The sequence below is a fragment of the Bidens hawaiensis genome, unplaced genomic scaffold (genome assembly GCF_021521415.1).
Source record: "Bidens hawaiensis isolate Kalapana, Puna unplaced genomic scaffold, B.hawaiensis_p1.1 tig00015384_1, whole genome shotgun sequence".
Classification (NCBI taxonomy): domain Eukaryota; kingdom Viridiplantae; phylum Streptophyta; class Magnoliopsida; order Asterales; family Asteraceae; genus Bidens; species Bidens hawaiensis.
This window is the reverse complement of record NW_027492372.1, coordinates 194,847-206,112: the sequence shown is the minus strand read 5'-3', so window position 1 is coordinate 206,112 and position 11,266 is coordinate 194,847. Positions and strand designations below refer to the sequence as shown.

The window sequence follows — 11,266 nt, the reverse complement described above, 5'->3', positions numbered from 1 at the left end:
GGTGAGTCTTGCGGGTCCAACCGCGCAGGCGTCCCTGTTTAAGGTGAGTCTTGCGGGTCCAACCGCGCAGACGTCCCTGTTCAAGGTGAGTCTTGCGGGTCCAACTGGGCTCTGCTGGGACCTACCTCTTCAAGTCCCCCCAGTCCAATGTTCTTCTCATGAATTGTTAATAAGTGAGGAGAACTTTTGGACTTAAGCAAGGGGTTTTGAAAAGGGTTTAGTTTTAAGGTTTTCCATGGGGATTCTTCCCGCGGAAGTCCTAATGTCACGTGCAGAAATTCCCGACTTTTCTGCTTGATCTTTGGGTATGATGCGGGTAGGTCTGTAACCTCCTCGCAAGTCAGGAGCGTTGAGTTCCACTTGTGTAGATTCTCCATGAGGTTTTGGTAGTTTTAAACATAGTGATCAATTATGTTAAACAACCAATTCCATCTTGGAGCTTCAAACAATCTAGTTGTCAACGTTCCCGCTATGCGGGGATGTTATTTCCGTTTCCGCAAGCATGGCCCAGAAGATCCTTCTTGGTTTCAATTCCCTGCGAGTGCTAAGTATGTGAAGGGTTTTGCCTTGACACTGTACCCGCACTCGTCTTATAGTTACTTTACTTCCAAGGTATTGTTGGCTTCAATTCCCTCCAGGTGCTAAGTATGTGAAGGGTTTTGCCTTGACACTGTACCCGCACCTGTCTTATAGTTACTTGGTTGCCAATGTATTCTTGGCTTCAATTCCCTGCAGGTGCTAAGTATGTGAAGGGTTTTGCCTTGACACTGTACCCGCACCTGTCTTATAGTTACTTGGTTGCCAAGGTAAAGGGGTATAGTCCCGCTTACTTTTGAATCTTTTTGACTTGCGTTGTAAACGTTATATGACTTGCTCATGCATATTTTAGTTTAACTTAGCAATTTTCCAAGTGTTTTGAATAAGTTAACCTTTCGACACGCGGTTGTCAATAGGTTAATGTTCAGTTTCCTCTATCATGGTTGTGCGGGTAGGACCGTCACTTTCATTTAGTGGGATGACCAAACTTTACCTATAACTGACCTGCGTGAAGGTTTTCCTCATCTTTTCCTTAGAAACTTTTGCCGTTTTTTGTGTTTATGCGGGTTTTGCCGCCGTCCACACGCAACGACTTCTTTCCATATTTATGCGGTGAATACCGGCATATCCGTCCGGAAAGTTCATAAGTATAAATTTGAAGCGATCAACACAATGTGATAAAGGAGAATCATTTCCATTAGAAGTGGCTCTAGGCCGTTTCTTTATAAGTTTGGAATTGATGTACTTGTAACATTTGCGTAATTGAGCTCCATTCCATGTTCTTGGGATGGGGGTGCCATCGAGCCTTTCGAGCCGGTATGCGCCCTTTCCCAAAACTTCATTGATAATGTATGGCCCTTCCCAGACCGGGGCCAGCTTTCCTGGGCGTTCTTGGTTCGAAGCCTTGTTGTTACACAGTATGTAGTCTCCGACCTTGAAGTTGCAGAGTTTTACCCGCGTGTTGTAGTACTTTTGCATTTGTCGCTTGTAGTTCTCTTCACGCTCTGCGGCTAAGTCTCTGCGTTCCTCGGTTAGCATAAGGTCTAACCGTCTTTCCGTATCGTTGTCCTCTGGTTGAATCAAGACCCTTGGTGAGGGTAGACCAATTTCGACCGGGACCATGGCTTCAGTGCCATAAGTGAGGCTGAACGGGGTTTCTCCCGTACTTGCCTTTTTCATCGTTCTGTGTGCCCAAAGGACGTGTGGAACTTCGTCCACCCAGCCGGATCTGTGTTCCAGGAGTCTTTTCTTAATGCCGTCGACGATGCTCTTATTTGCTCTTTCCACCTCACCATTACCTTGCGGGTGTGCCACTGAGGTAAAGGTGTGGGTGATTTGAAGTTCTTTCAGCCACTGTTGTAGCTTCTTGTCAGCAAAGTTGGTGCCGTTATCGCTCACCAAATTTTGTGGAAGTCCAAAACGACAAATAATAAATTCTCAAATAAATTTTTTGATATGTTTTGCGGTTGTTTGGGCTAAGGGTTTTGCTTCTATCCACTTGGTGAAGTAGTCGATGGCTACCACTAGATACTGAACGTTCCCTGCTGCTGTGGGAAATGGGCCTGTCACATCGATGACCCACTTCTGAAATGGCCATGAAGAGGTGACTGGAACAAGTTCATTCTTCGGGCGATGCGTGTTGGGTGCGTAGAGTTGGCAAGACCTACACTTTCTGATGTATGCCAGTGCATCCGTATGCATCCCCGGCCAAAAGTATCCCGCGTTGTTTAGCTTAGCTACAACTGCGCGTGGACCTGCGTGTATCCCACAGATGCCTTCGTGTACTTCCCTTAGGAGGTAGTCGGCATCTTGGTCGTCAACGCATCTGAGGAGTGGGCCAAGAAAGTTACGTCTGTAAAGGATGTCATCGATGAGTTGATAGTTCAGTGCTGACCAGTACCTTTATCTGAACCGCCCATGCTTTTTACTGTTCCCTGTCAGCCTTTTTCTCTTTTTCCCTGCTGCCATATCTTTTGATATCTTTTGCTTTTGGAATCTTTTACTTTTTGAGATCTTTTCCCCTTTTTCTAGGGATTGTGTTCCCTAGGGTTTCTCTATAAATAATAATGATATTTTTCCTAACACTACACACACAAAGCACTTAATCTCTCCTGTTCTCCTTGCTCTCTCTGCCGCCTCCCTCTCTGCCTCCGTCTTCCTCCCTGTTCTGTCCTGCTTTTCCGGTAATATATATATTATATATAATAATTTACTTATGCTAACTTATAATCAAGACTTAAAACAAATCGTTAAAACAATAATCTTATTTATAGGTTAACTTGTGTTTGTTTAAAGTTGGTTCTTGCTTTATCTTACACCGCACCGATTATCAAGTGAGTAATCTCGTACCTAATCCCTTTTTGCTTTTAATGTTTTGGGATGATCATGTGTTCATACAAACTTAGTCTTAAACTTGTTTATGAACTTTAGTCGCGCAGTATCCCATGTGTTGAGGACGTTTCCTTGGCTGTTTATTTGTATGTGTGTATCATTAACCGCTTTGTTCGGCCTATTCCGCAGTTTTCATGGATCCATTAGATGAACACGGGAGACCTATCGTTTACGGTTTTCTTTGTTTACACTTGCAGAGATGTTTTCTCGTTTTTGTGCTCAATTGGGAGCACGGATTGAACTATGAACTATGAGCTATGATCTATTTAGGCTTGATCACAATCTGATTGCACCCTTGTTAAACACCAGACATACACGTGTTGCGCGCAGATTTATTGTTATCTATGTATTGTATTAAACTTGATTTCTCACCAACACGCAAGTGTTTGACGTTTATTTTAACACATGTTCAGGTTTGCAGTAGCTGTTTTGGAGCTTGTGGACACATAGGACGTTTTTACTTTTGGACCTAGATTAAAATGTATCAAGACAAGTTATTGCTGTTCGAATATTATGATTTATAATATATTGATTTATGTTGGTTTATTTATATCTTGTGTTTACGTTACGCGTGCGCGAATGAATGTATTTATTAAATATTGACACCCAATAGTGTCACGAGTAATGAAACAATATGTGGCGCCCCGATGTATAATCCGCCTTTGGTCGGGGTGTTACACCCGTCATCTGTGTCGTCTTCTAGTAACGTTCACATATTTCTTATCATTCAGACACTAATTCCTGAAGTGTCCTCTTTACAACCCCAACATTCTATATCATTACGAGTCTTAGACTGACTTCCCTTCCTGCTCCCACTGCCTCGTTGTTTTCCCCTACCTCTACCTTCTATGACTAATATATTACTTGATGGTGCACCTGAACTTCTGCGTCTGGAAATTTCTCCAAGAATCAGGTCCCGAATCCCAGCAAAGGTAATTTTTGTAGACGAACTACAAACCGCAGTCACTGTTTGCAATCAGCTGTCGGGTAAAAAGGATCATAACAATAGACCCTGAATTTCATTATCAAACTTAATGTTGACCGACAGCAAGCGGGACATGATCGAATTAAGAATACTAATATACGTTGTAACTGACCCATTCTCTTTCATTCTGGTTGTCACTAGCTCTCGGATAAGATAAATCTTATTCGTTATCGAAGGCTTCTCATACATGTTGGATAGTGCCTCCATCGATCATACCACGCGATGTGGTTTCTTTCATGATGTTAAACGCCACATCTTCCGACAACGAAAATGTAATACAAGCCCTAGCTTTCATGTCTGACTTCTTCCATTCTTCATCTAACATCTTTTCTGGTTTTTCATTCTCAAGCACTACATCCATGTCTTTCTGACGAAGTAGCGCCTCAATCTGCATCTTCCACTAACCAAACTTTTGTTCGTCAAACTTCTGTATCAAAACCTTTCCGTCTTCGGCCATGACAATGAATAAAACGAAAACCTGGATAAAAACAGAGATAGGCACAACAATGGCATGGCATGAACTTAACGACTGCCTACTGAACTCCGTTAAAACAATCAGCCTATATAAAACGCAACGGAATTACGAACTGATAATCAGAAACTGAAACCTTAAATACTAATCGATAAAATCTGACAAGCGTGGTTGGCAATGGTTCACTATTTCTTTAACGAATCTTCTGATAAATGATGGTTCTTTTAAAAAATAGGATCTTGATTCAACCGTTCTTGACACGTACTTTGTTTAAATGGATCTATGATCAAAATTTGGTGAAAGAACTCCCCTTTTGTAAAATCATCAAACAAATAATAAAAAAAATTATTTTTGATGCATGACTAGACTTCTTTTCCTTTTCCTTGTGTGAACTCCAAGAGAAATAATAATAATAATAATAATAATAATAATATATCTTCTTTCTGTCTCTCCGGTAAAAAACAAATACCAGCAAGAAAAGGAAATTGAAATAATAATAATAATAATATATCTTCTTTCTGTCTCTCCGGTAAAAAACAAATACCAGCAAGAAAAGGAAAATTTCCATTCGTTCTTCTTTGACAAACCCTACTCAACCCTGCCTTCTTCAACAATCCAACAACTGCAACTAATTTGGAGACTACATAAAAAACAACAACGATGAACTAATCAAGAAACAATAAAATACCTGCAGTACTGTTGATATTTTACTCGATCGGAGGTACACGGTGGTAATGCGTAAACGACTTTCGGAATTGAACCTGCAACTCAGACAGGCGACGGTCGGTCCAGCTGCGCTACTGCACCAACAAAAATAGAACGATGGTGAAGGTGAAACCCTAGCAACTGCTAACAGTGACGCGACGGCCTAAGAGACGGATCAGCGTGTTCTCGTGTGATCCCGAACCTAAGCTCTAGATACCACTTGTTAGGATTAAACACACACACGAACTAAAGCAAACACAAAAGCAATAAACGAACACGAGGATTTAACGTGGTTCGGTCTAAACTGACATACGTCCACGGGTGGCAACTATGTATTTTTTATTGAGTGACAATGATTAAAAGTACAAAAGCATTACATATATAGAGATATAATTAAGGTTTGTATCTTATTAATTAAACAAGAAATCTAAAGTTCTAAACTAGGTCAGACTTCGGTCTGGCCAACGTACTTCGCCCGTCTGCACTTTGAACTTCAAATAATAAACCGTGCCACACAAGACCTACGAACCCAACATAATTATCATGTGTATTTATTAAATGTCACCACATCCTTGATATTAACTTCGTATGTTTTTCATTTTAAAACAACTTTTATTAACCCCAACACCGATTTTTAAAAGGAGGTTTGGCGTAACTTGTTGCACGTTCACATACATTTTTATTGTACTTGAGTCCTTTTTAAATGAGCTAAATTGATAATTTGAAAAAGAAAATGCTATGCTCGTTCAGTAGCTAAATTAGTTACCTTTAACTTAGCTAACTCATCAAATCATAAGACCTGTAAAAACTAGGTGTTGCAAACGGATTGCGGTCCAAGGGGCCGTTAAAATGTTAAAATTTTAATTTGATTTATAGCTTAATCGGAAATGCTTAGAATTCATATAATTCCGTTTAAAAATTCTATGGAAATTTGATTACAACGATAGCTGAAGATTATATGCAACTTGTCCAACAGTAGCAAGCAAGCAAAATTGTAAGTCACTACTGAAAAATGATAACTTATGTACGTCTTCAGTGGAAACTAATCTGGTCTAAATACACAATTAAGATAGATTTTCAAGTGAAATACAAATACGAAACTTAAAAAGATTTACGTATTTTGTCATATTACATCCTTTGAACTTGTTCGTGACATAACCAAATTCGGAAATTTAGAGAAATTCAAAGGGAAAAATTTTGCAGCAACAAAAGAGGACACATTTCCTCTTAACTTCTTAAGCACCCTAATAAAGGTGGCATATGTTATGAGCATGCCTATGCAGAACTAATGGGATGGAACTTTGAATATATAAGAAGAAGGTATACACGGGAGAGCGATTACTACATCTGTTTTGGATACATCCTATATGGTATGTCTAATTCCTGATATCAGTCAAGATCAGTGATGGACCCAGGATTTTTTTTGACAATGAGGTCCCATTTTTTTCGGTGTTCAAATTTTTTTGGTCGAGTTGGGTTAGGTCGAGTCGAGGCGAGAAACATAATTTTGAAACAATATCATAATAAAACACACAAAATAAGGAAGGTTTTTCAAATCAATTTTCTTAGGAGTGTTACTTGAAGAAAATGATGGCTCTAACTTTCTTTTCAATTATTCTTGCATAATTAGCCCTTAAATTAAAGTTTTTAACAAAACTAAATACCAATCTAACAACAATATACAACATACAATTACCAATATAAGTATATAATTAGATAAAATCAATCAACTAAATAGCCCTAAAATAACCTGAGACAAAATCAGAGAGCCAAGAGTGATAAGAGCCGAAAGGGGTGAAGGGTAGCTGAAGAGTCGAGAAGGGGGGGGGGGGGGGGGACGACGACGTGATTGTCGGGGGATGTTGCCTGAAAGTTGAGATGTGTGTACTGGGATGTGCCAATGTCTACTTTTCTAGTGTTATGACTTATGCTTTTAAAACCCTTAAGTAAATGTTGTGTAAATTAAAAAAACTAGGAAAACATTAGAAATCGGAGAATGGTTAAGCTCAAACCCGGCCGGAACCCTTCAAGAGTTAAACAAGGAACTTGTCACTAAATCAGATAAGTAATGATATTATGGGTCCAAGTATTATTTCTTATGGGATAAGAATCCACTAACCATTATTTATCTTTTTTTTTCAAAAATATATCGCTTCTACTAAATTTTTAAAAAATATTGATGTCTCGAGACCCCGATCGTGACTATGTGGTCCGCCCTGATCAATGTGTTCAGTTCTCAAATGAATTGTGAGATTCCCCTTGAATCATCAAATCATTTTTTACGGAAAAGTTTATTTTTTAATTGCATACCTGCGAAGTACTTTAATCTAAGTCTATTTGTCGTGAAGGGTTTAATGTTATGGTGATGTGGCCTTCTCTTAACACCGACTACATCGCGCGAGAGTGTTATGTAGGAGGCAGTAATACATTAAAGAGCATGATAACGGGTAACGGTGGCTCCACCCACTAACAAAATCAAACATTATTTCTTCCACCATCATAACTAGCTAGCTAAAGCTAACTAACCCACAACGCCCTCGCTGACAGGTAAGCTAGTTAAACGACAACTCATAACCTAACAGTGATTAGATACATGCATTGATTCAGAGAGTTATCAAAATCGGATTAAAATACGAAGAGACTAGTTTCTATTGTTTTTCTAACACTTGTTCCTATACCACTTTCTCGAATTTATTTATGTGTTAAAAGGTACATTTTTTACTTGTAAGTATATCATGACAATAAAAATCATATCATCAACCAATAACAAATTCAAGTAGGATACAAATTTAGGTTTGCAAAATGTCAAAGAAAATGAAATGTATCCTGGCCCAGATTCTCACCAGCCAACAACAAAGGGGCCACAACAATAATATCAGTTTCCAACCTCATGCATCAAATCCTTCTATAAATACAAACCTCCAACACACTAGTTTCCTCATCTCTTCAAATCTAATTAAAATGGCTTCAAAAACATTCCTTCTTCTTGCCTTGGCTTTTGCAGTCGTTCTTCTCATTACCTCAGAAGTAGTCTCTGCCTCCAACAGTAAGTATAATTGTTAATTTTAGGTTCTATGTCGTTAGATCGAACATATAAACTTAATTAACTCCAAACATGTTTTGGGCATGTTCACACACAAAGTTTGTAGAACTCTTACAGGTGGACAAATTAATTGAATATGCCTTTCATACTGTAACGTTTAGAGAAATTAATTAACATCACAAAGTGTTCAATCTACAATACTATTATATATGCGTATTTATAGTGTGAAATTATATAGTAGTGTCATACGTAAAGCTCGCTTTTTCGCTCTCTCTCTTCTATTAAGTATTTTGTCATGTGCCGATGATGTACGGTAAAGCATAAAATTTGATTTCCTCATCTCTTTGCTATTAAATAAGAGTGATTAATTTTATTTAATTTAGCAAATAATTTGACTACACCATAAGCATATTCTATAATATTTTTTTATAAAAGAAATATATAATATGTTATTCAAAATAAATACTTTATAATAACTATATATTAATTTGTATAATACACATGTTTCTAACCTAATTATAAATAATATGTAAAATGATGCAGGTGAGATTGACGGGCGTGGAGGATACAACGAAGGCGGACGTGGAGGATACAATGGCGGTGGACGTGGAGGGTACAACGAGGGCGGACGTGGAGGATACAATGGTGGCGGACGTGGAGGTGGAGGATACAACGGTGGCGGACGTGGAGGATACAACGGTGGTGGAGGTGGAGGGCATGGCAAAGGTGGTGGTGGTGGACGTGGAGGGTACGAGGGTGGACGTGGAGGACACAATGGCGGCGGGCGTGGTGGACACAAGGGTGGTGGTGGAGGAGGACATGGAAACACAGAAACTCAAAACTAATGATGTATAAGTGGAGAATATGATGAAACATAAGTAATAATATTAGTCACGTGTTAAAAGATGTTTCATCATGCTATCATGTATGTTATGTATGTAATAATAATTGCATGATTTCTTTGACAAGAAACATGCAATTAATACGTGGAAAATAAGAGTGGGCTTACGAATCAAATTATGTATAACTAGTGGTTTACAGGTTGGTAAAACTCGGGCGTTGGTAAAATCAAACATTGTAGGTCCTGGCTTTCAGGCGGTAAGTCGCACGAATTCGGTCAGTTTTGGTTATGTGCGTTATGACATCAAAACTAAAAACAAAAACAATTTAAAAACTAAGGTGGACCAATAGGTAGGCGTCGGTTAGTAAAGCTCTGGCTTTGGTAAACCCAAGAGTTGTCGATCTCGGGCGTTAAGGCTATGAGTCTATACAAATTTGGTCGGTCTCTGTCACGTTCTTTACAAATTTGGTGAGTCTATACAAATTTGGTCGATACCGATACTAAAATAAAATGTGATGATTGTACCCAAATTTGATCGGTTTCACTTAACAACGCAATTATCTTGTCCACACAAAAATAATGTTGAAAGACTAATAGCAAGAAATCCTTCATTTATTTGTTCCATCATATATGTTTTAGAAAGCCTAACACAATTGAAAAAAAGAAACCAATATACCATATACATAAAACATAAATAAGACAATTAAATTAAAAAACCATCATTTGGCATCAGGAGGGATTCGAACTCTGCTTCCAAACTGGTACATACACTTATCCAAACCAACAAAATCATCCCACCAACACCAATGCACATGCTAACTTTCAAAACCATTACTATATATACAAAAACAAAAATAGCTCACTTTGTGACACCAAAGTTCTCTTTTATACTAATTATTAATTAGTGTGTACCTTAGTGTGTACCCACGCACGTTGCACGTGGAACTTGGCAACAAACCCAAATATTAATATATACATATGTATATACAAACACATCATGACGACTATCACTTTCACACAACAAAAAAGGTTTATCTAAGTATCAAATGAACTTGGCCGGTATCGATTCGGCTCATTTCGATATTGATTTACAATAATAAAAAAAATAATTTATGGCGAATACGACTTCGTTTTTAATGAATCTTATATACTTTATTACGAATAAAAATCTTGTTTTAACGGTGTGACATAGATATATATAAACATGTTGTGTCATCCTAATATATAAATATATGTTCAATGTTATAAAATAATTAATAAATTAAATATATAAATAATGACAAAAAATAATTGTGGGAAGAAAAACAAATATCACACAAATTAAAACCATGAAAATTTGAGAGGCTAAAATACAAAATAAACAAAGTAGCAAAACTAGATATTGAAGATTCAATTAAAATATTTTGAAACTTGGATGGGCTAAGTTAACACAATTTAAATCTCAAGGACTAATGTTGTCAAAGCTTTAAGGTTATTGTAGCTTTAGATTTGCCTTTATATATAGTATATAATAATATAATATGATTACGTATACCTGCATGCATGCTTTGTTATTGACTCATTGTTGGCAAAGAATCGGTATATGAAACTAATCATGCTTGGACAAGGCCAGTCGTGGGCCAACGAAACCAGGTTCGTCATTAAGCCCACACTTAATTAAGCCTTCTAAATTAAAAACAAAAAGAAACTTATATAGAGGTATTACTAAAATGGGCTAAGTAAAGTAAAATATGTAACGATATGATGATAAACTTGATTGTTGCTAACTTGTAGGTCATAAAGTGGTGCTCAAGACTTGTAATAATCATTTTTTTATATTAATGAAAGGGTCATAAATTCTAATTTTGATTTAGGTCTCCAAAATCGTTTAGCCATCTTATAGAATGGAACTCATACAATACTTCGGTAATTCGATAAATAAATACACATTAACCTACCTAATTCATATATTAACAAATATTATTCAAACTTTAACTTTGAAGTATGATCAGGATAAATCCAAAATTACTTAAGTAATAAAAAATACGATCCGCTAATCGAAAAAAAAATGAACAAAATTAAAGGTAAAAAGAAAATAAAATATATAATACATATAATGAGAAGTCTAGAATCTTTGTGACAATCGTCAATTTCAGGTTAACCTCGTTAACTCAACTCCGTCAATTCAAACTTTAAGATTGTTGAATCTTTAACGCACACTTCATTACATTTAAACTAGGGTTTAAATGACGCTTAACACTTACTACATGTGTAGTCTTTCGGGATTTGCACCGAAACGCAAACGAGTTAACG

The 11,266-nt window shown here is 37.4% G+C and overlaps 1 protein-coding gene across 1 annotated transcript; it reads left to right on the top strand.

Annotated features, from left to right (window-relative positions):
- Positions 1 to 7,969: 7,969 nt before the first annotated feature.
- On the top strand, positions 7,970 to 9,150 carry LOC143549028 (uncharacterized). The gene is made up of 2 exons (XM_077040043.1): positions 7,970 to 8,136; positions 8,677 to 9,150. The coding sequence occupies exons 1-2, from the start codon at positions 8,052 to 8,054 to the stop codon at positions 8,976 to 8,978; spliced, it is 387 nt and encodes a 128-aa protein (XP_076896158.1). The 5' UTR covers positions 7,970 to 8,051; the 3' UTR covers positions 8,979 to 9,150.
- The last annotated feature ends 2,116 nt before the right edge of the window (positions 9,151 to 11,266 follow it).

Bases quoted from the DNA above. Each gene is read 5' to 3' on its own strand.
- LOC143549028 (XM_077040043.1), top strand. From the start codon at position 8,052: ATGGCTTCAAAAACATTCCTTCTTCTTGCCTTGGCTTTTGCAGTCGTT. The intron at 8,137-8,676 runs GTAAGTATAATT...AAAATGATGCAG, and splicing joins AGTAGTCTCTGCCTCCAACA to GTGAGATTGACGGGCGTGGA.